The sequence below is a fragment of the Montipora foliosa genome, chromosome 7, assembly GCF_036669935.1.
Source record: "Montipora foliosa isolate CH-2021 chromosome 7, ASM3666993v2, whole genome shotgun sequence".
Classification (NCBI taxonomy): domain Eukaryota; kingdom Metazoa; phylum Cnidaria; class Anthozoa; order Scleractinia; family Acroporidae; genus Montipora; species Montipora foliosa.
Genome location: NC_090875.1, coordinates 21,117,448 through 21,142,688, shown reverse-complemented (window position 1 = coordinate 21,142,688; position 25,241 = coordinate 21,117,448). Strand labels below are relative to the sequence as shown.

At 38.9% G+C, this 25,241-nt stretch overlaps 1 protein-coding gene across 2 annotated transcripts; it reads left to right on the top strand.

Moving 5' to 3' along the window:
- Window positions 1–836: 836 nt before the first annotated feature.
- On the top strand, window positions 837–24,639 carry LOC138011303 (cyclin-dependent kinase 17-like). Of its 2 annotated transcripts, none has more exons than XM_068858267.1 (20): window positions 837–938; window positions 1,449–1,642; window positions 4,860–4,975; window positions 6,683–6,877; window positions 7,091–7,147; window positions 8,041–8,075; window positions 8,821–8,900; window positions 9,310–9,404; window positions 10,839–10,901; window positions 11,745–11,806; window positions 12,663–12,724; window positions 13,302–13,362; window positions 13,598–13,657; window positions 15,367–15,457; window positions 16,372–16,435; window positions 17,292–17,340; window positions 18,608–18,650; window positions 19,181–19,271; window positions 22,362–22,439; window positions 22,602–24,639. In XM_068858267.1, the coding sequence occupies exons 2-20, from the start codon at window positions 1,540–1,542 to the stop codon at window positions 22,634–22,636; spliced, it is 1,440 nt and encodes a 479-aa protein (XP_068714368.1). In that variant the 5' UTR covers window positions 837–938; window positions 1,449–1,539; the 3' UTR covers window positions 22,637–24,639. The 2 variants fall into 2 exon arrangements, with proteins under 2 accessions (XP_068714368.1, XP_068714367.1); XM_068858266.1 differs by having other exon boundaries at window positions 839–938; window positions 22,599–24,639.
- Window positions 24,640–25,241: the final 602 nt, after the last annotated feature.

Here is a 25,241-nt window from a genome sequence, read left to right as displayed (position 1 = left end):
TTCATCCAAACACTCAATCTTCCACACCGACTCCGCCCCCAATCAATCCCAACTGACTGACTTACAAGAGGGGCCTTCTTTTAGACAAATGGACTTGGCCTTTTGAAAAGGCCCTTTGTCGGTCTGTTTGATCTTTAGAAAGACCATCATTCAATTAGGTTAGACTAAGATAGACTCTTGGTTAGACCACCACAGGGAAAAAACAATCGTTTCTGTGCGATTCCTGCAAACGCATCGAACACCTACAGTAGCCTTGCAGTTAACTTAAAAAAAATGATTCACTAGACAAACAGGTGTTGTTATCTGGCTTAAAGTCCATGCAACTCAAATAAGACAAAATAATCCGTTTACCAACCTTCCTTTAGCCTCTATTAACTCCAGCCTTCTGCCGGGCTGCAGATGTGACCTAGACCTTTCTAATTTTTATTGTGGAATCACAAAATAAACAAAATACGAAAAAAAAAAAAAAAAGATAACAAAATTTGTTGATACTATTTTATAAAAGTCACAAGCCTGAACATTATTGATGACAGAAAAATGTGAAAATATAGACCCAGCGTATATGTTTGTCACGTAGCTCGCACGTGGGATGGAATGAAATGTCAAGAGCATCTCTTTATAGAAACCACGCATCCGGTAGTGGTTAGACAATATGGATATTCAAACAAGTAGAAACAAAGGAAGTTTTCTTTTGAGATTCCCCTACCATAATTCCGCTTCGTTTGTTCTGCACGGTTCGTAACGGCCGTGTAAATCCACTTTGTCTCTAAGCCAATCAATGTCGGATATGATCTCAATAAAAAAACTTGTCAACAGTTTGACATACAATGCCTTATGGGTAATTTCAAAATGGCGATTTTTGATGCAGTCGCCCTACAAAGGCTCTCCCAATATGAGTGATAAACAAAAGCGTCGCAAATCGTTTCGGCCCTCGAAAGGTAAATAAGAATATCCTAAGTAACACTTTTGAATTTTAGCTCTGTTATGTTTACATTCGTTGCATGATTTTTTTGGTTCGATTGCGGGGCTCAACATAAGCTTCTAGAATTTCACTGCAAGGGTATATCGATCTGACAAGCTAAACATATTTTGTCCTTGCAGACTAATTAATTTCTCCAAAGTACTTTGGCAGGAAATAGCGTTTGCACACACCCAAGAATAGTTCATTCTTTTGACTCGATTTGCAAATCTCTCTACTACCAAATTAACAAGCCGCTGTTAAGAAAAGCTTGAAAAAATTTTTTTTGAAGTTGTCAGTACCGATCATTGTATTATTTTCATTGAAAGCAATTTACCAGCCCTATGCAATTTATGATCTAAAGGAACATGGTAGGCTTAATAATGGTTGGAGCCGAAGATTTGAAGATGCATGCATATGTATTTTTCTAACAATTAAATATATAACGACATTGAACATAATTATTTACAATTGATATGTTTGCTTGCAGAATCTTTCGGCGTCGCGAGGAAGCCTTTCATCTGAACCTAGCGTTAAATTCATTGAGTGATCTATGGCTTGAAAGAGCGTTTAGCGTAGGGATGAGGAGAATTAAAAGAGCTCTTTCACTAAAAGGTACAAAGGACGAAACGCTGTCCGAGTTCGTTGAGCAAATTTCCTTTGAAGTCAACGGCAAAGATAATGGTATGGCAAACATCAAATTTTATATGTTTGTATTTTGTCGGACAGGTAATATATTTAATAGATTTTACCTGAATAAAGTATCTGAGTGGTACGGGTTGGGTTTTTTTTTTATTTATCACTTAGACAAATCAATTACAGAGTGTTTCATGCCATTCTATTGTCTGCAAACATCGATCTACATATTCCTTCAAAGTTTGGATTCCCAAAATTGAGATTACGCATATTACTGCACACACTAATTTTAACCGAGCGAAGAATGTCGCGATTTCCAGATTGGACGTTAGTATTATTATAAAATTCAGTATTCAGTCCGTTTTTTAAAGGTCGCAAGTGTTGATGTAGATATTGATGCGATGAGGAGACAAGGGGTAGCTTTTTAGCGATCTGTCTGTTGAGATTTCCCAAAGAACAAGATCCGTGTTCACGCTGTTTGTGGCAATGGCTGTCAAAAATGCACTGTTGCATTGCCCACCACACTGGATTAGCTTTTAAGGGATTCTGCAGAGAACAAGACCACAAAATACAGCCAGAGGTCACGCTATATTATAATATTCACAGGGTAGTGGTTCGCTTTTTTTTTGCAAAAACTTAAAAGGTGCAACAAAGTGATTTTTTGTACACTTGATAAAACTAACGGACTTGGTATTTTGTGTAAAAGTGTACATGACACTCCCTTTTTTGAGATGAAGGTTAAAATTGAAAAGGAAAGTACTTTGTATCCTTCTTGAACTGAACATTTAATTTAGCTTCCTAGAGATTCAGTTTTGCATATTGACTTCCTGTTGCTACGCTTGTTAAACATGCATCCAGGTAAATTTTGTGAATATCATGAGAAGTGAAAGAAGATGTAAGTAGAAAAAGAGAGAGATGATAAACTATTGTAATGAAAACGTCTTTTTCTTTTCATTTCCTGGGGGTTAAAGGTCTCTTCCTGCTTAAAAATGTGTAGAATTTTCAAATAATTTTAAAGGCTTTAACCATTGAAGCTTGCCGGTTGATATTGTGGTTATGTAATTAGTCCAATGTTTGTTTTATCAGTTTGTCTGGCATTGGAAAATGTCACAATTTTTTTCTGCAGTGGTATTAAATCAAACTGGTGCAATACACCAAGAAGATGTCTTTCCATTATTTTACTTTTTTTAAATCGTGTTGTTGTCTTTTGTGTAGTTCCTTTTTGATCGATGTGCACCATTAACTCATAGCATGGTTGCATGAATAATCAGTGTGTATCTGGTTTTTATTGCAGTATCTCAAAGCATCAGTCTCGGCTGAAATCTAACTCTTTCTAATTATTTTGACTATTAACAGGCATCATCTAATTATTTAACTATTAGCGGGCATCAGATATATTTGTTGTTTTTGAAATCATTCACCATGATTTTCATGTCAGGTTTCCCTTGAAAAGATTGATGGGCAGATTATTAACTTTTCATTTCAGAGATATAATTAAAAATACATGCATTAATAAACATCGTCAATCAAATGTAAGATTTCATAAAATGTGAGCATAAAAAGGCTGCTTGCAATATTGTGTATTATTTCTGTAAATCAAAGTTTTACTGTGAATGATTTTTTATAGTTCCTTGTGTCATTGCTTTTGTTGCATTGACAGACAACCACATTATTAACATGCAAATGATCATCGTATGTGTTCAAATGCATTATGCATGATTTTGTATACATTTGATTGTGCATTTCTTTCTTGCGTACCTTCATCAGTAACTCCTAACTCAGAGGGCAACTTTTAGAGTAGTTACGTGGTCATTAGTGAACAGTTGCTTAATAGACGAAACTGGGAAAAGCAAGTTTTAAGAAAAGTGTTTATAGACTAAGGGAACTACTAGTGAAGTTTTGGTTTTTGAAGTTTTTAACTTCCTGACCGAAACCAAGTTCCACTTCTTTTATGGTGCAAGCATCTGTACTTATTATTTTGACGATTAAAAATAGTTGCAGGCTGTAACATGCATGTTATTTGTGTTGATGAAGTGTGTTTGTGTTTGTGTTTGTTTACAGCTCTGTTTAAAAATAAATGTAAAAATACCGCAGACCAGATTGCTAATCAGGCCACTTTAATTTGTCTCGCACAACAAAACTGGACCGTAATGCACCAATCACCACTCACCATCCTCACAACCAATCACATTACTTTTCCTACTACAAATCACAGCACAGACCAAGGCATCACTATGATTGTTTGGTTGAATTTTCATCTGTCTCTTCACTTTGAAGATGACTTCCTCTCAGGTTGTTAAAATGTCAGTCACAGCCAACAAAATTTTCTGTTGTTCTCAGGTAAAAAGACATGATGACTTTGAGATAGAGACATGATAGAGGGGAAACGGTCTGAAAATCGCTTGAAAATGCTCTAAAACTATTGGTTATAAACAGTAAAGGCAGTGGCTATTCAAACGGGACCCATACACCAACCTATATTTGCTATTCACATGTCTTAGAATGATTAAAAACGACATACAGTGCAGACCAGAAATAAGTGTCCAAAAAACGCGTGTAAAAAAAGCATAAGAAATTTGCGCACACGTGTCTGCATCGATGTACAAATGCAGCAACACAATTATTGAAAGCTAACCATTTTAAAATGGGTGCTTAGACTTAAATGCTGTTTATAAGCACTATTTTAAGTGGATGCTTGGACTTAATGTGAGAAAACACAAGGCAGGTCAGATGGCCGATGACAATATCGAACAAAGGAGGTACAGCTGTCTTTCCTGAAATTAAACAGGCATCAATGTCGTTGCTGAACTGAAATGTATCATTTATAAAAAGAATTAAAGACAAGGGAAGACTTTCCCAGTGTTATTGAACCTGTAATAATCATTCTAAGAAGACTCCTGTATGAACAACAACTGTAGGTCGGTGTAGGGGTCGGCTGGCCCCTATGACTGGCCGCTTAGAACAGTAAAACATGTAGAACTTTATAAAAACTGTAAGCACATGACTCAGTACTGTGCGAGATTTTGCAGATTTTTAGGAATTGTGCGTTTGATTGAATTGTGCGGTCCCGCACCTGCTCACCCTGTCAGAAGCAGTTCACGAACTTTACTAGGCAGGGACGAGAGGGAAAGGGATAATTATTGACCTGAGAGTGAGACATATATAGATTTTACTCCGTCTACTGCCAGATGATTTTACTTGTTTAATTGTGTGTGCTCTAGTTGTGAATGGTTTAAGATTAATTTTTGTTGAATTTCTTTAAAAGGTTACGAGCACCATAATGGACCAGTTAAGGATGACGGTAATGAAGATGGAATCGGATTAGAATCAGGGCAAGGAGACTTCCTGCAGGTCAACATGAGAAAGCCAAGGTCAAAGTCGGTAAGCTTATCAGCACCAAAACTGAAGGCAACAATAAACACTTAAAGACTGGTCCCGAGGGAAACATTTAATTTTGTTTCCCGAGAATCTCAGTGTTTCCCCGAGGCGCAGCCGAGGGAAACATTGAGATTTGAGGGAAACAAAATTAACTGATTCCCGAGGGCCAGTCATTGAGTGATTTGTTATATGGCACAAAGAGAAAAACGTGAAACGGCAACATGCAGCAACGGCGGTCATCGGTCAACATTCGTGTTGCCCTCTCAGAGACTTAGGGCGGGAAACAGTTTTATTGTTAGATGTCATGTGACCTCGAAGTGAGAGCACGCACTGCTGGGGGGAAAACTGAGCTATAACAATACCATTTTATAATCCTATGATGAGGGAAAAGAGGCATGTTTTAATATGAACTCAAGGTCTTTTTACCATTTTGTAGTTGTATACAAATCATGTATCGATCACTGTGTACATTCTAAATAACCTGGGATACTGGTGTGCTTTTAATCTTTTACATGACTTTCATAACTCATGCATGTTCCCACAAATACATGTAGTTCACAAAGTATAATTATTAAGATCTCTGAGAGCCATTCATGTAATTTATAAAACATTTAATTTAACACAATACCAGAGCCTAAGAATAGACTGAGACATGTTTGCCTGACTTCTCCAAGACAAATTTAAATGTTATTTTGTATAGTTTGTAAATTTGAGGGGGGTTTTGGACTAATGCAGTACATGTGCGAGAACTCAAGAGCTCTTCCATTATTGTAGTTGAAATACATTGTTTAAACAGGGCTTCTAATAGGATGCGGAAAAAAATTAAAGATTATGCGGAAATTTTTGGCCATATTATGCGTAAACATGCGTTGATTATGTGGAAATTACACCGGATTATATGTGGAAATTTAAACAATTTATAGAACTAATAATTAGGCCTGTCCAATGTATTTACATGCTTATGATAAATCAGGACTCGAAATTGCATTTACGACTGAAATTTTTCCCTTTGCGATTAAGATATCTGTATGAGTCGCCAATTATTTGCGACCAGCTGTCACCGTTAAAATAAAAGGGTTAGTAATTGGCATATAAAAGCGATAAAAAAATACTTTGTTTCTGGTCATGAATTTTGTTTCAATTTGGAGATATGGAGCAAAATTGTGAAGTGGTTGAACCACCAATCCATTCCCTCAATCATTCACCATTTTCAGCAGTTTTTACACATACATGTACGTATTGTGGGCTCCCATTTTGTTTTGTGCAACTGTTCCTACTTTTACAAATGATGCAATTTAATTTGCTACTATAACTTGCGGCTAAATTTCATACCTTGTTGCATCTTTTTTAAAAAATTCGAGCCTAGGGTATGTTATGAAAACGGTTTAACTAGAGTCCAGGCTCATTGCCGAAAAATGTGTGGAAGCTGCTTACGAACTTTCATCTTGCGAACGAAATGGCGTGTTTCCTTCAATGTTCAAAAAAATAAGCATTTCAAAGTAGTCAATCTCTTGGCTTTTGTGTTTGTGAGGATGGTAAGCAGCTGCTTTTAATTATCACTAATATCAGGCATTTCTTCAGTTTTATGCAGAAAATATCGTAATTATGCGGAGGATGCAGATTTTAGGGAATTATGCAGATCCACATCGCCGCATCCTGTCAGATGCCATGTTTAAATAGCAACATTTGAATTGCCAACTTTTCTTTTAGACTTTATCTGCTGCTGGCACCTCCAACAAAAGGCTGTCCTTGCCTGTGCTTCATTATGGGACATCGCTGAATGATATTTCAATGCGAAGGAGTCCTGCTCACAGAACAAGAAGTTCAGGAGATTTCAGTTTGTCGAAGAGTCCACCGTTTGGTAGTGAGCAGCATCTCAGTCGCAGCAGTAGGCGGATGTCACTTGTGAGTGATAATTAATTAATACAATAATATTGACTCAGAGTCTCTTTATTCTCAATAGTCTTGATTTTCTGTAATGATCCACGATATGCACAATTAACTTGGAATGTACAGTACTTTTTAAGTTTTTTTTTAAACATGCCTCTCGCTATGTACTGTAAGTATTGCATTATTTTCTTATTTACCATACTTTTATTGTGATGTTTTCATCAACAGTCTGAACTAGGTTATGGGAAAATGGAATCATATGTCAAATTGGACAAACTGGGAGAGGTATGTTTTCTCAGACACAATATTCATTGTACATACTGTACGATAGAGTGTACAATCATGTATTTGTCTTTTCGAACTTGAACAGCATGGCTGGTTTGTGGATTCTCTTGCTATTTTGTTTCAACAAGACACAGAAACATACATGTAGTGTTATTGCAAGCATAATGATAGTGATAATAATAATGATGATGATGATGATGATAATAGTGTGCAAAGTTAGCACAAAGGGAGCAAAACGACGACATGATAATGTTGCCCACTATATATTTGCATTGGAAACATGTGAAAAGGTGGGTTTTGCCCAAGCTGAAAAATGGTAGAATCAAAAGCCTGAAGGGGTACTACATGTAGAATCATAGTCACATAAGGTTGTCTGGGATTTTAATGTTCAGTGCACAGTTTCTTCGAATTTTTGTTACGAACACTCATTCATATTGCTGTCCCGGAAGATGTTCAGGTGGCAGAAAAGGTGGTTGAAAAATTGGAGAAATATCAGCTTCTCAAGGATGAAATCATTAAAATGTGGGGGGTAAAGAAAGTGGTCATTGTACCAGTGGTAAATGGAGCCCAAGCTGTAGTGAGCAAAAACTTCGAGAAGTATGTTAAAAAGCTTGAAATTGATGCTTATGTGGAAATAATGCAGAAGACAGCACTCACTACTAGGATCTGCAAGGTTATTGAGGAAACTTTTGTCTTTGTGCTTGTAAGACTTCGGAGAGGGGAGTTGATTACATTATATTTTGTGATGATAATGTTCTGTAGATAATCACGATCTCAGGTGTAGGTCATCCTGTAATGGAAAAAATGAACCCTTAGTCTTCATAATTCTTCTTTGAACATTCTAATGTAATTCTAGTAGTTGTTCCTTTATGATGGTAATTTTTTTTTTCTAGGGTACATATGCAACAGTATTCAAGGGAAAAAGCAAGTAAGCAAAGCTGTTGAAGAGCTGCATTGTTTAATAACGACTTATGGATACTGAGAAACAAATTAATTTTGAGTGTCCCATATGGAACAGACGGGGATGCTTGACGGAAATTTTGAATTTAACCCCTAAAGGAGACCATCTGGGCGTGGCTCAAGCTTTTTGTGATCCCTAAAGGAGACCAATCTGGGCGTGGCTTAAGCAAATTTTGACCCCTAAAAGAGACCGCTTAAAACACACACAAATACGACATGCAATGAGTTTCAATGATATAAAGACATAATCATCGAATGCTTTTATCTAAAAGTAGTTTTTATAAGCAAAATTTGACTTCTGTATCTCTTCGCATAATTCTGTGTTTTTTCGCGGAACCCTAAACGAGACCTTGGCGGCTTAAAATATTGGCGCTTTGCCCGGAACACCCTAAGCGAGACCAAAATCCAAAATTTACACCCCTAAGCGACACAACGAGCATCCCCGTCTGTTTCATATGGGAGTGTTTCGTATGGGGACTTGTGAGCGCTGGACTTTTAAAACTATAATAGACTATGAGTAGTCTGTTTTGTTCCTGAAATCCTTTACATGACAGGGAAAGTTAATTATGCAACTTAGGGAAAGAAACGAGAAGGGAATGGGGCGAGACAGGAAAAAAACAGACTACAGGTTGTATGGAGGTTTCTATGGGTGCTTACCATTTAGTCAAATAATTGTATACTGTTGTTTAAAGTCGATAATAATTCTTTTTCAGGCTCACAGATAATTTAGTGGCATTAAAAGAAATCAGATTGGAGCACGAAGAAGGAGCCCCATGCACTGCTATTAGGGAAGGTTAGTGAAATAAGATTATCCTTCATCCATAAATTACAGTTACTGTTAGTATTTCCAAGACGCAACAAGTGACTATATACATGGTACAAGAACATACAGGTAGTGTCCTATCGGGAACAAATTAACCATTCTTGGTTGGGTGGGTTTTTATTATGTTCTGTAAGTTGCTTATAAACCATTCTATGTTAGTTTGGCAATCAACTTTTTCAACCAGCTCTTAATTTGTTTGCAATAGGTAGTTGAAAACTTTCAAAAGCGTCGGCTCACATTTTTTGTGGGCTTTTTTCAACTGGTCAGGCTTTGCTTCTGCAGCTGCTGAAGAGGTCTGGTAATGACTGTTAACAGGATTACTGCTTAAATTTTCAGCTGAAAATGGTTACAAAGAGAACTGTTCTGTTTTACCTTGCAGTTTCTCTGTTGAAGGACCTCAAGCATGCAAATATTGTGACTCTTCATGACATTGTGCATACCCCAAAGTCTCTCACACTTGTCTTTGAATATCTGGTAAGAGTCCATGTTGCTTCTGTCAAAAGTAGCTTTCAGTTTGAATTGGGAAAATACGTAGCCCCTAAGGACCAGAAAATCAAGCTGGCAAACATGTTTACACGTAATAACATTGGCTGTGGCTGCACTAGGGTACTTAACCTGGTTATATCCAATTAGTTAATTGAAGTTAACCAGTTTAATTAAAACAGTAATCAATATGTTGCCCCGTCTCTTTGGTGTTGACCAGCTTTTAACCACGTTATGCAAATTAATGCTAATACAATACATTATCTTAACTGGGTTAGGTATTCTTAAACCACCCCACTTGTTTTTTTTTAACTGGGCAATTGATTTAATATTTAACCTGGTTAACTCGCTTAAATTAGTGCTGCTGCAGCCATTGCTTAGTACTGTTCTGGGAGTTTTCTAAATTAAATAATTATGCATTCATGAGTACCGGTAGATGTAACTACATGTACATATAGGTAAGAAGAGTTTTACAAAGACACAGGCATACATGGCAAAGTGCAAAGTGCTGTTTTGATACATGTAGTGGAGACTGCAGATTAAATCAAATTAAAGTGCCCATAAACCCAAAATATTTTTTTCGCTAAAATGAATCTTTGCATCTGTTCGAAACGCATCGCGGCTATTTTTTCCTTTTTCTAACAAATCCTGCCATTTTAGAGGCTTCGAAAGTTGCGAAAATCCAAGCATCTTTCGTTCACGACCGAGTTAGAAGGGGAGTGGGTCTACCGGTATTCCTGTTTTTACGTCACAGACTGATTTACGTTGCATTAACTCTTTGTAAAAATGCATGCAAAGTAGATTGTGACATAAAAACAGGAATAGACCCAGTCCCCTTCTGACTCGGTCGTGAACAAAAGATGCTTGGATTTTCGCAACTTTCGAAGCCTAAAAAAGGGCAGGATTTGTTAGAAAAAGGAAAAAATAGCCGCATTGCGTCTCGAACAGGCGCAAAGATTCATTTTAGCGAAAAAAATGTTTTGGGGTTATGGGCACTTTAAGTAGATCAGTTCTTGCAAATATTTGTTTTTTGACGAGTGGGTAGAACCGGCATACAGAGGAAAACTTCACGAAACAGAGTAGAGAACCAACAAACTCAACTCACCCCTGACACCAAGTCCTTGAATCACCACAGTGGCGGTCCTGCGGTCTTACTCTGACTTGTTATTGACCAAAAACTAGAATAGTTAAATTGTCATGAATTGGTGAATTGAGAGTGCATGGAATATTCATCTTTTTAGTATCTGTTGACAAGGAATTCCACAGATTCACTGTGCTGCTGGAGCTCTCTCACATCAAGGGCCAGAGATACTGTACAACTTGTACTTCATTGGCCACATTTAGTTGTTTGTTGAGTACACTGTGTTAAGGTCAAAGACCATGAGACTCTTGATACTCATTTACAAAGCGTTTGTTCTAAACTAGGAAAAGGATCTTAAGCAATACATGGATGACTGTGGTGGAATCATGAGTATGAGCAACGTTCGGGTAAGTTCTTTCAAATTTAGTACGTAAAGTATGAAGTTTTTGATTTTATATACTGTACGAAATACCATACTGTACTTGTATGACCTTTCTTGTGGCTTCGATGGGAAACGAATCTATATATTTCAAAATTGACTTCTAAAGCTCTCTTAAGTCTTTGAGTGTTCAGCTCACATACAGCAAGAGAGACATGTAATGCTGTTTGTTTGTTTGTGTACATTTCTTTAAATAAGCCCATATTGCTACATGTCGCAAGTGCTTGTGCAAAAACTTTAGATGTAATGTTAATATTGCAGGAGAAATACATGTACAGTAGATGAATTGTCCTTCTCTAAGTGCTTAACACCAAATGGGTACAGTATGTTGTAATTTGTGTGCGCTCCAAAACATTTTACCAGACTTAATAATTATTTTTGAATTTTGGTTTCCTCTCAAAGCGTGACAGATAGTGCATGCTTGTTCCAAAACGTCAGAAGTGATGATACGTCTGCAGCAGACGAGATGATAAATTGATACATGTTGATAACAAACTGTATTTTAAGATTCAACTCTGCTAAACAAGTCAAGAATTGAATGTATTTTGTAGTTCATCATATGACATGTACTGACCAAATTCATGTCACGGCTGAGCTGTATAATATGGCCTTCCAATTGACTAATCATGGCACCATTAAATTACATGTATCTTAGGGGTGTAACAAGACATCTTACAGGAAGCTGAAGAGAATTGTTAATTATTGTTTTGCTACATGTAATGTTCGTGAGAGAAGTTACTTGACATGTATTCATAAAAAGCAGAATTTTACTTTGTGACAGTCCCAAATTTTTGAATTTTCTTTCTTGTAGCTATTCCTTTTCCAGTTGCTAAGAGGTCTTCATTACTGTCACAGCAGAAAAGTGCTCCACAGGTACATTTAACTCTGAATGAGAATATTGCAGTGTTTCTTTTTCATTTTTGGTTTAAAAAATGAGGAGAATTATTCAAAAGCTTAAGGGTGTACTTTAAAAATATGATTACAATGCAAGGATTCAATATACTGTATATATTTGAAAGGAACTCTTTGAAAGGAAAAGAACTTTATTTAAATGCCTAGTCGCTCTAGCGCTTGAGCGCTAATTGGGGTCACAGTAAACTGAAATTAACAACGAAAGCAAATCAAGTCAAATGTTTGTTTTTTGAGGCGAGGGGAAATCCGGATTACATGTCCCCCGGGGAGGGAACCTCTCGGTGCAGAGAGTAGACTACCAACAAACTCAACCCACATTTATAATATGACACCGAGTCTGGGAATCGAATCCGGGAACTGACGCCACAAAACAATATTCCTTGAGCAAAAACAATAGCTCTGCACGTGCGTTTTACACTTGTGCACATTTCTATGTCGTTCGTTCTCGCGCTGACAAGGACGTGAATTGTCCAAAGTTGAGGGTATGTTGAGAACGTGAACACCTGACGATGAATTTCAATTTTCCTTCTAAATATCCACACCGTTGTCACCAATTTTATTCCTGGAATGGTGAAACACTTCCATGCCAGGCGACTTGGAGAAATCGCAAAATTATTACAATAACAGGAAATAATATTTTAGACAACGTTCTCATAGCTAATGTCAAATTTTTGATGCAAGAAAACAGGGAAAGAGGACATGTCCTTTGACGTCATTTAGGGTATTGCGTGACTTCCTTGTTGGAAGCAGTGACCAGAATTTCTCAGTTTAAGTAACGGCTTTACTTAACAGTGATCTTTGTTTATATCATCCCCAGAGATCTTAAGCCTCAGAACCTGTTAATAAATGATAAAGGAGAATTAAAGCTAGCCGACTTCGGTGAGTTTGAGAATCAGTCCATAAGTAAGATTTGCAGTATGAAATGCCAATTAATCGTCGCCAACAACATTAGACTCTTCAAAAAGAAAATAGATTGTTCTAGCTTGTTTCAATTTTGTTTTGTTATCTCAGATAAATCATGTTTGTTGTGTGAGAATTTAAATTTACGTTCCATATAATAGTCCTGTTTGTCACAGAAACGTTTGATTTTAGTTTCGAAAAACATGAAAAAAAAAAAAACAGAAGTCGTTGAGCAACCTGTGTGACTGGTAACCGCTGTAATTACAAGGGTAAAGAATATCGAGTTCTTGAAATACATGTATTACAGTGTAGAAGATGAAAACATTTTACCACATTTAATTCGACAAATGAAATACCAAATCCCTAAAATGAAAAACCTCCACTTTCTGACCCCCGATTCTTTTCTTGTGACAAATCAATGCGAGTAACTTGTTTTAATTAACAGTATCGGAATAACTTAAAATTTCGGTGGAATAGCAGAGAATTTATTTATAAAAAATCAGTAGTTCATTGTCTTGAGTTCCATAATTCATTCTTTCTTTCCTCCTCCATACAGGTCTTGCCAGAGCGAAGTCTGTGCCCACAAAGACGTATTCAAATGAGGTCGTGACGTTATGGTAAGAAGTTAGCAAGATTATAAAATCCCCGATTTTATCCCTGATAGCATTCTCGTCTCCGTTTCTTTTGGTCACGTGGTCGGTCGTGGTTTCGCTGACCACGTGACCAAAAGAATCGGAGAGCTCTGGGGACGAAAGTGATCGCACTCCCAGGCCCCCGTAATCTTGTTCTTTTCTTGTCACGTGCTTCACATAATTTTTCAAACTTTTAAATTCATGTCTTTGGTACGTGCAGGTATAGACCACCAGATGTACTTTTGGGTTCAACAGAATATTCGACGCAAATTGACATGTGGTAAGAAAGTTTTTAAGTTTTTTTTTACCAAAAATGGTGAGAATTTCTTCCACGGGCATGTGTTTTGAGTGAAATGTCGGATAGTCGACAAGGCACGTACTGCTTAAAGGGCCACCGACAACCAGTGTCCTTTGCGCGCCTTTGTTGTTGTTATTATCCGGGCAATGGAATCGGCCGGTTCACTTCAGAAACATCCCGTGAAGAAGAACTTCTGCGAATTCACTGTTCGATTTGTTTTTTAATCCAAACGCCTTCCTCCTTTCGTTCCATAATCTTAAGGTTGAAGAAGTGAGCCAAATAACATGGCTCTTTTCCTTCCTCGGCGGACGACCTTTCTTCACAGTTTTCATTTCGCTTTTAACACGAACACAACACCCAAAAATACAATATTTAAACATTAAGGAAAATATTAACAAAGTTTGAAGCTACTGGGCATCCAAAACACGACGATGTGAGGCGATGGAATTTGACTTTTCAAGAAATACTAGTTTCTGTATTACAGAAAATGGCGCCGATAGCTTGCACGCCCGCAAAGACTTGTGGTTGTCGGTGGCCCTTTAAGCCTTTAGTTGATCGACAAACGTTTCACCCAACAAAGAAATTGTTACTGGGGTGCAGGGATGGCGCAGTGGTGAGAGCAATCGCCTCCCATCAATGTGACCAAAGCTTCGATTCCCAGACTGGGCGTCATATTTGGGTTGAGTACTCGGGTCCGTTTTCCTGTCTCGTCAAAAACCAATGTTTGATTTGATTTCTACGTCCCCAATAATTTTTATTAGTGCCCCAGCGCTCGAAGATTTGACACGTAAATAAAGTTCATTATTATTATTAGAGACCTTTAGCAACGAATTTTTCGGCCAATACCGCGAACCGCGAACCTCGGGAAATCACGTGATCTTGTCCTTGCCGTCACGTTTGCAGTCTGCGGTTCGAGTTTCAACTTCTAGACACCGTTCCTGCGGTAAGTGATTCACGGCAGCGTTTTATAGCCAGAGATCAATCAGGCGTCCCGTTTGACCATATCAGTCTTGTTGTTACATCTGTGTGCTATCTATTGGGAGGGAACAATGTTGAAGATAAAATATAAGTTTTGGGAGAAATTGAGCTGTTTGATTTGAGAGCAGTTGTAGCTATGAAAAATCCAAGATGGCGGCGCCAATGTGCATAACGGGAACGGCTTGCTAAAGTTCAAAATCGAGCTAAACTCTAACGGCAACGACTTGATTTGCTTTCATTGTTAATTTTCAGTTTACAGTGTCCCCAATTAGTGCTCCAGCGCTAGAACAACTAAGCACTTCGGTATATCCCGAAAACTTCAGTGATGACCAATCATAACCGACGTTCACGATCACACGAGCCAATCATATCGCAAAGCGAATTCATACAGCCTGCGCTAAAATAAGCGCGGAAAAACGCAAGCGACCAAATCTTTATTGGGTTTGCTCTTGCTTCTGATTGGATGAAAATATGGCACGAGATTTTTAAGCCAATCTTCAGGCGTAGTTTAGAGAAGATAACAATGACGTCACCAACGTGCCAACCAAGGCGCCCGTTGGCTAACGAAACAAAGAAACAAGTATCGTCCTTTTTGCGACACCAAAGTCCTTTCGAAATTCATTCATTCTGTTCAGACTTTGGAATGAAGAGAGCTCTCAACCCTTTTCATAAACATGGAACTCAATTTATGATTTTGCGTGATGTGTTTTTAGGGGGGTAGGATGTATCTTCTTTGAGATGGCAACGGGACGGCCTTTCTTTCCCGGATCTACAGTGGAGGATCAACTTCATTTAATTTTTAAGGTTAGTGAACTTAAGGTGAAGTGAAAAACTGTCTCGTTCTTTCTTTCTTTCTTTCTTTCTTTCTTTCCTCTTTCTCTAACCCATTTGTTGGTTATACCGTATGGTGGTTTTCTTTGTCCGTCTGTTGGAGGATCGTTCGTTTGGCCGGTAGGTTAGTCCTATTTATGATAGAGTGTTTTTACGTGACGTCACAGCAGCCATGTTGGAGGAGTGAAACAAAGAAACCGCGACCATGTTGGAGGAGTGAAATGTTCTTTTGGGAATTGAACTCCATTTTTATGAAAATTCTTCCTTTAGTTTTAGTATGCAAATATGGCTGCTGGAAACATGAGCGAAAACACTCTATAGTATGGTCGTTGCTCGTTCAGGAAGGTTTGTCAGTTATATTAGCTGTAGCATTGTTGTTTGGTATAATCGGCCGGTCGCTTTGTCAGTCGGAGGACTGTTCGTTCGTCCAGCCCGTCGAAGGATCCTTCCCTCCTTCGTTCGGGCTGTCGGCTTCAGTGTTGGTCCTCAGGATCGCTGTTTCGTTCGGCCGAACGTTTTAGTCGGAGGATCGCTGGTTCGGCCCCTTGGTCAGTCTGTCGCAGGATCGTTCAATCGTTTGTTCAGCCCGTCGTTCAATCTGTTGGAGGTTTGTCCGATCTTTCTATCTGCCGGTCGGTCCTCTTAGAAGCTCGTTCCAAACTCGTTTCCACTCCCTGTGGTGGGAAGGTCAAAGTACCGTGGGAGCAATGACTCGTTGATGTGGTTGATCTGTTGGTGATTGGCTTAGTCCACGATTTTGTACCGTGACGGTGAATAGTCCAGTTTTCATGTCTTCCTTCATTGTATTACTCAAACGTTCAAGGAAGATTGATTCCTTGAATATATCTATTTTTTATTCATTCTTGTGTTTTTCTCGGTTTTTTCAGACATTGGGTACGCCAACAGAAGCAACGTGGCCTGGGATCACAAGTAACGAAGTTTTTCATGCAGGTAAAGATTCTGAATTTTATTTAATGTAGGGTGTTCGCCGTTGTGGTTTGTAGAAGGATCTTTATGTAAGTTTGTTTAGCAAGTGGATAGTGTGATGTGCTTAAACAAATTGGCTTTAATAGGTCAAAGAGCTTGTTTAACTACGTCACCTCCCCAATCAATCAATCAATCAATCAACTTTATTAAAGTGTCGATGTTTTTAGCTAAAATATGGGGATGCTGAAAAAGAAGAAAGTACCACAAAAAATGCAGTTTAAGTTTCAAGCCTTTTGGATTTAGCAAGAAGATAGTGTAAAGAGCTTAAACAAATTGGCTTTAACAGATCAGAGCTTGTTTAACTAAATCACCTCCCCAATCAATCAATCAATCAACTTTATTAAAGTGTCGATGTATTTAGCTAAAATATGGGGATGCTGAAAAAGAAGAAAGTACCACAAAAAAAATGCAGTTTAAGTTTCAAGCCTTTTCGATTTGAAATAAAAATGTTAAATAGTGACCATCAAAAACTGATTAATTATCGAATTGCAAAAGCGCATGTATTCTTTGTAATTTAATTATTAATTTTTAAAGCAATAGCCCTCTAAAATTATCAGATACAACATGGCCTTTCTGCTTAGGCCTTGTTTATCAAATCACTCGATTTATAAAATCGATCGTAGACTATTGCTCGCTTCGTCATTAGCGACTCTCCTGAAGAATCGTTTTCTCCGACATGGCGGCCGTTTCGTAGTTTCAACACTCTTGACTGCCGTCTCGAATTCGACATATGATCACACTGTTCTAGGATGTTAAAGCTTTCTTCATTTTTCTCTCTCACTCTCTCTCTTGCTTGATTTTTGTATTGTCTTTCTATCAGGGAGATTCCCATACTATCCCAGGGAACATCTTGTCAATCACTCACCAAGGTACGTAACTACAAGTAATCTGGGCTCTGTTTCTCGAAAGTCTCGAGAACTTTTCGGCCCCAAGAAGCCAGTTGTCAAACTCTGCTTGTTCCTTTAACATGTTTTTTAATGTAAGAAAAACTAAGAGGATTGCGAAGTTTGGTGGCTTAGAACCTCGGCGTTGCGAAGATATAAAGGGAATTGTGGCACCCGAAATAGGCCCGAAAAGTTTCGGGACTTTTGAGAAACAGGTCACTGGTCTCAGTTATCTCTGTTATTCTTTGATCGCATCTGACGTCACGGGGGCAATGTTGGTGGAAAGAACAATGGCCCACTTTCGATATATCAAAATTCAGTCCCAAACAAAAGGCATCATCTCGAGGCTCTGGGATTTGTTTGAGTTTATTCCCCAAAGCCTCGAGATGGTGCCTTTTGTTTAGGACTGAATTTTAATATATCGAAAATGGGCTATTCTCTGCTTTCTCAAATGCCATAACACACCTCTTCTACCCAAAATTTTGCATAATCATAGTTTTGGATTTCTCTTGAGACGTGAAGATGTCCCACTGAAGAGAAATCGAAAGCAATGCCTATGCAATTTTTTTTGGGGAGAGGGGGGGGGGGGTGGTAAAAGAGGTGTATTATGGGATTTGACAAAGCAGAGAGAAGCGAAAAAGTCTATTGGGATTTAGACTTTTTGAGCTACATTTTTCTATTGTTTTGGCACCAACATGACCGTATTATCACGTGAGTGCAATCAAAGAATAGAGATACGATCCTTTCCTAAACACGATGCCTTGTTTGATCAAAGGTGGATAGCACTACCTACCGGACAAATCATTATCCACCGAATAAGCGCTGTTTACCATGACAACATCACGAGAACATTTAGCGTGGCAATTGTACCAAAGCCTCTATATTGGCTCCAATATGGGATCCCGTGTCCCAACACGGGGCCATTATTGCGCCCAGTATTGGCCCTTTGTTGGCCAATATTGGATGCATGGCTTGTCATACCAACATCTAGGATTTATCTAGCATTTATTGGCTGAACTTTATCGAGCATCGCATGCTCAGGCGGGCTGGTTTTCACTAGCGGGGAAAGTATAAGCACAGGCAACACGAGTCAAACTCAGAAACGCCTCGATTGTTTGTACCTTAGAACAAAAAGCACAGCATTTTACAATGTACTTTTCTATTTACTCTACCACTCTGTCGCAAGCGAAGACCAGTCTTTAGAAGTTGCACTTTCATTGATTGTTTGTATTTTGTTTTGTTTCGTTTAAAGACTCGATAATTCAGGATTAAACTTACTTGAAAGATTTGTAGAGGTGAGTTTAACAAATAAATACAACGACCGCTTTGATCGGCAATAAACATGGATCATACGTTCGGCGCAAATGTGGACAAGGCTGACGCCATCTTGATTCAAATTCAACCGAGTTGTGTCTACTTTTCCAACATGATCGATATCTCCTCTTGTGAAACCGTAATTTCCTCGAAGTTTGCGATTATAGTTAATTTAGAGCACTGTATCCGAGAGAGTTTCTCAAGATGAAGGTTCAGGGTCTTATTGTGGAGGGGCGAAAACGGGTGTTTTCTTATCCCGTTTTTCTGTTGTCTGGTGTGGACAGTCGAAAGCGCTGTGAAAACGCCAGTGAAAAGCTAAAACCTTTTCATGCGCTGTCAAGAAACAGAAAACGTGGGTAGAGTGGACCGACGGGGCCTTGAACGCATGTGCAGAATATTGTTTAAACACGTGCAGCACGATTCGTGCCGCGTGCGTGCCGGGCGCTTTTTTGCACGCACGTGATAAATCAGTCCATGAATTTTTTACCTTTTTCTTGCGTTTTGTCTACAGTTTGTAGTTAAGGACAGAATATCGGCAATTGACGCCACGAAGCACGAGTATTTTTCCAGTTTGGGCAGACGCGTTCAAGAGTTAAAAAACAGTGAGTTTAATCAGTGTTAAAGTTAAAGCGTTTGCAGTTTGTTGTGTCATTATGTTTCAATTGGCTGTTTTAAGCCTGGTTCACACGTCCAACACAAACGCAAGGGAAATAAGACACGCATGCAGGCGCAATTTAAGTCCTTCCAAGATGGTGGGTGGCCGAAAATGAACCTGTGTGTTTTTTTTACTTTTCCTTTGCGTTGTCCCGGTTCACACGTGTAAAATGTTTTTAAACAAACTCCGTTGCTTTCGTTTGTAAAGAGGAGAAGAAAATAACACTGAGGACACCTAAATTCTAGCTTTGCTTTCACTATTGCTTCGATTCTACTGTGCTTCAATGAGTGTTGACTAAGTCCAACACCCATTTACTTGTTTGCACTCGTCTTCCCGCGGTTTTTTGCCCTCTGAAATAAATTCGGGTTCTGATTGGTTTATCTGATGGACCGCAGTAGCTCTGATTGGCTAAAGGAATGACTGATTTTGCTAACTACAGTCCAGTCAAATCAGCTCGTGCCGCAGGCGACTTCGTGGGCACACTAATAGCCAGGGAGCGTAAGCTTGAACGACGACAACCGCAAAGGAAACATATGAAAATATATTATGGGTGCTTTCCTTTATGCCAAACCGACCGGTCAGAGATAAGTGGGAATACCGAAGGAAAATGGAACGACATTTTCCGATTAAACCGGGCCAACCAATAGGAATGGCTCTTGCCACTTTTTATTCCTTTTCCTAATTCCCTAATTAGGGCAAAGAACCAGTTTGTCAAAAATGGAACGGCGAATTTCGGTTGGAATATTCCAACCGAAATAATTGGACCACCTCCAGAGGTGATCCCGAATATTCCGGTCGGAAGAAACCGAAACGGACCTTTCCATTTGATTTCCGACCGAAATTTCCGGAATCTTTGGCATAATGGAAAGCACCCATAACCTCGCGTCATTTAATCTCGTTCTCAGAGTCATCGTTCTCTTGACCAGCGGTCGGGAAAGAAAGACCTCATGACACAATATAAATTCACGTTATTGTAATCACTTCGTGACCATTTCAACCTTTTTAATATGACAAGGGTGTTGTAACTCAAAAAGGCCACTCGTCTGAACTGCACTTAATTTGGGGTAGAAAATGAAAATTTATCATCAAGTGCTGACATTGTTCATAAAACCTTTACAATTTGGTTATTTTGCCTTGCTGTTTTGCTGACGACGGCAACGAAATGGACAAAAGTGAAAATACGCACGTGCAGGGCGTGCAAAGCTGTTGTCTTTGCCCACTAAATATGCAAATTTTTGACGTTCTCGTTGCTGTGGAAGTTGTCGTTGCTTAATTAAGCTCCCTATTTCACGTAGTTAAGGCTCCTTGCAAACTGATGGCCAATAACTTATAACATTGTTGGATGTCACAAGTTGCATTCGTTTGCACACCCTGTTGCATGTTGGGAGTTTTTGCGCGATGTTTGAAACTGGTCAAGCTTATTGAGCCAATAACTTCAAAAATTTCTTTTGTTCCGTGATCGCCGGGTTTGGTTTTCCGTCTCATTGGTTGATAAACTGGCGCGAGATTTTTAAACCAATCACTGAGCGTAGCAATTGCAATCACGTAATTATTTTCGACATTAATTTCAAAACTGCTCTATATCATATGAGATCATATTACTGGTTAAAAAAAGGAAAAATACTCGTACGGCACAAATTTCCGTACATCTCTTTGCCGTACTCCACAAAATAACGCCGGTGAAATCACCACTAAAAAACGTTAGGTTTTGACGACAACGGGAGCATATTACAATAAACCGTTCATTTTTATTTTTAGTTTAAAACCGTTCGTAGCCATCCAGTTACCTAGCCTGCGAACGCAGACGTATTTCCGGCGGTCGTTTCTCCGCCGGAAATACGTCTGCGTTCGCAGGCTACCAGTTACCGGATAGTTCGCCCGTATTGCACAAGGTGAACAAGAAGGAATAATTGCAAAAATCGCGAGTGACATTTTCGTTGCCTTTGCCGTTGCACTTGCTAAAGCGCAGTAATTGGCCGAAGCGGAAAATACCATAAAACTCTTTTGATTATCCCCTCAAAACTTGAATTAGCTTTGTTTTTGTTTTATCTTGGGACCATTGTTAAGTCCCAAGAGAAACAGGAACCAATACTTATGCTCCGTAGCGTAATCAAGGAAACGTTTCAGTACTTGGTGAATTTATCGTCCTTAATTAATACAGAACTAGTGTTTTCACTCACGTGATGAGACGGCCATGTTCGTATACAAAACAATTCTCGGTTTTCACATGACGTCACGGACGCCATGTTGGAACCCCTAAACAAAGAAATGGCGGCCATCTTGGTGCCCCGACCAAATCCTCTGGGAATTTAACTCTATTATTATGCAAACGTTTTCCTTTGTTTTCAGTGAAAAACATGGCTGTTGATCACGTGAGTGAAAACCAACAATAGCAAAATATCGAACAAGTTTTGCATAATAACAGTCATTTTCATAAAAGGCTTTTTCGCTATTGTTCTGCACATCAATATGGTCGCCGTGATGTCAGGTGAAAACACTCTTTTGAGAGTCTAACCAATTGCAGATGTCGTTTTTAAGATCTTGAGTGTTGGTCCGGCCGGAGTTTTGATCTCGTGACCTCCCCTCACAGTCGTCCGATGATCAACCAACCGGTCGGCGATTTCTTTGATTTTTGACAATTTGAGAAGCCTGCATTTGTCGTAAACGCTGCTCAGGAAACCTCTTGTTTTTGAGGTTTACGTCCAAGGTGCCGTCGTCGTTTGTTGTTTAAGCTTTTCATTCCCACGATCGAAACTTTCATTCTCCTAACTGGTACCATGGATTTCTTTGTTGGGTAGTCGTGAGAATTTGGTGTTACATCAAGATCACACCTATTAAGCTGATGATATACTTGATTCTCAATACCTATCTGACTGACATTTCATTGAAATTGTGAGGAGAATTTACGTACCGATCACTCGGAATCAAAGGGACTTTTAACCCTTGAAACTGAGTGAACGAAGTCCGAAGAAAGAACAAAAATTGAATTGGTGGTTTGTACCCGCTGACAGTAGACATCCTTGATTTCTTGTTTTAGTTGAATCTATCTTCAGTATAGAAGACCTGCGATTGGCCAAAGACCCCGGGTTCAGACACATCGGAAGGTCGAATCTCGGTGAGTCTCCATCTACTATTTTTAAGAATGAAATTTAATTTGAAAATCGACCAAAATGTTATTTTGGAGAATTTATGAACGGTGAGGTTTGAGGGTTTTTCTATGGTCCCATATTAATAATGACATTTCTTTTTTTCTTTCTGTTGTTTTTTCTTCCAGCAGGCTCTGCCCGACGACGGCAAAGTATGCTGTTCTAGGCATCACTGCTTCTCGTCCACAAAATGACGTGAGGATTTGCGTCGTGTCTGGCAATGTTGGGGTTGGTGATCCTTGGCAACGGAAGAAAAAGCTGTAGCGTAGATGTGGCAATTCATTAGTTTTATATGAATAGAACCATTCCTATGTCGCACACGTATTCCATTTTTAACAGTCCAACCCGTCGCAGGCAGTCTTTTTAATTTATTACTAGGGAAAAGGTACAGACAAGGTAACTGTGGGTGAGGTTTAAGTTTCAATACACGTTCTGTGGCGGAAAATGCAGAGGTTAAGCAACGATTTTGACAAACGTTTTTAGTAACAAACAACGATGTTGCAAGATATTGCGTTGAAATGTTGCGAGCGTTTGGCCAGGTCTTAAGAGAATTTAGTTTTAAGGGCGAAAATGGCTCTTAAGACAGGAGCATTTTTTTGCAGATAGATATGGTTAACGACATCGGGAATTTGCAGGAAGGAGTTAAAATCGTTTACAGGTTTTGTATATTTGTACCATTGATGCGAACGCCCTGAATTTCCCGCATCTGCTGAGTTAGATTTGTTTTGGGGTTACTGGGTGTGGCATGTGTACAAAGAATAACATTGATTAGAATTTTTTCTCGGTTCCTTGTTGGGAGACAGGGATTCAAATTGGCGTTTCCTCAAGATCAGTTCAGCATCGTCTTTAAAACGAGTCCAAGTGCGAGAGTTAACATTTGGTTAGCAATTTCGCGATTGCGTTTTTTTTTTTTTTTTCACTGCCACTCTTCGTGATTGAAGTGAACAATCCCTCGACGCCACGACACCCATTCAAACGATGTAAAAGTAATTGTAATTTACGCGCTTGCGATTCCAGCACTTATAGCCGGCGAGATGTGTTTGGATCGCTATGATGGTAAATTTGATTATTATGTATACGACCACATCAGCTTGTGAATTTTTAAATCGTATTTAAAATGAATGCTGTTATTATTAAGAACTAAGAAAACGTTTAAATGCAACAAGACGATAAATTATTCATTTGGTGAATGTCCTAATGGAAAGTGCGCTTAACTTTCCAGGAATAAAATTGGTATGAATGGTGGATGTTTGGAGAGGAAATTGAAAATTTATCTTCGGGAGCTCATGCCGTCCTTAAAACAAAAATTAGTCATTTGACTCCGTTGTCAGGACAACAACGGCAAAGAAGATTCTCAAAATGTAGAACGCCCTTGTGGGGCGTTCGGAGCGTTTTTCGTTTTGTTCCTTAAACGTATTTCTCTTCATGTTGCTTAAGCTCACAATCTTCGGCTTCTGTTGTTGCCTCTCATTGGATTTACTTGGGGTTTTTGCTATTACAGCGCTTAATTTAACCCTTCAAATCCCATGATCTAAAATTCTGCGTGGGCTGGTCATGAGAATTTGGTCTTATATCAGGGTCGTATCCTTGAGCTGATAATAATGTTACATTTTCAATACTTGTCTACCTGACTGCATTGAAATTGAAAGGTGAATTTCCTTACTGCAGAATCGTAGGAGTCAAAGGGTAAATTTAAAAAAAAACCCGGATTTTTGAGCGAGAAGTAGTTTTCACAAGCGAACGCTCGCGCTGGGACTCCGTTTGGAACGAGGCTGAAAAGCACCTTTTGCGAAAATCACTTTCAAAAATTATAAACTGTAGAAATGTAAAAAGGTTTGTTTTGCTAGTTGTTTTTAAATACAATAGATTCTTTACTATGTTCAATGTGGCATCGAAATTAGGGTAGCAGTAGTTAGTTCAAACACATTTTTAGAGATATTTGTAAGTAGTTTTATCATTTTAGCTCGTAGAAAAGTTGTAGTTTAAAGCCGTCTATCGGGTTAGATTTACTATAGGTAAAAAAAAATTATTTATAATTTGGGACCCAAATGAAAACGCAAGAATAATCACAAGCCCGCAATAAGCAAGGCGCCAACTTGTCAATAAATGCTGTATCACAAGTCGGTCAATCAATTCCACAAGGCAATAAATGACAAATCGGAAACCATGGTTCTGTTGCCGCAGTTGATTGTTGCTGAATTTAATTTGAATGTCGAGTGTATTTAGGTTGGTTATTGAGCCGGGGCGGGGGGGGAGAGGGGGGAGGGGAGGGGAGCTGAGTAACCGCATAAAAACCTCTGGGAACAGAGAAATGAACCAAGGAACTCAACCAACATGTGACGCCAAGTCCCGGAATCGAACCAGGTCCACGTTGGTATGCCAGCCCTTCTACCAAAGAAACGAGTGATTCGTCGAAGGAGTCTTTCAGGCTTCTTTTTGAAACGCCTACAAATAGACAACTTTCAACCGGAGGAAATACAAGAGATGGCGCCGCCAAATCTACGTTGTATCGGCTCTTGATCAAAATGTTCTCTTGTTCAAGTGTTAATTATGCCGGTCAGATCAAGCCAGTTGATCCAACGTACACCGGCAGGGTTATTGTCCACGATTTGTTGCTTTAAAACGCTATAAGAGAGTGTTCGGCTTATGTCGCTAACATTTTGATTAACGCTAGACCCGAGCTACTTTATAAACATTGTTTTTTATGTCGACGTCGGTGGTTATAGATTTATTGAACAACCTACCCGAGGATGTTGTGGAGGCCTGTAGAT

Bases quoted from the DNA above. Each gene is read 5' to 3' on its own strand.
- LOC138011303 (XM_068858266.1), top strand. From the start codon at position 1,540: ATGAGGAGAATTAAAAGAGCTCTTTCACTAAAAGGTACAAAGGACGAA. The intron at 12,725-13,301 runs GTGAGTTTGAGA...TCCTCCATACAG, and splicing joins ATTAAAGCTAGCCGACTTCG to GTCTTGCCAGAGCGAAGTCT. The intron at 16,436-17,291 runs GTAAAGATTCTG...TCTTTCTATCAG, and splicing joins TAACGAAGTTTTTCATGCAG to GGAGATTCCCATACTATCCC.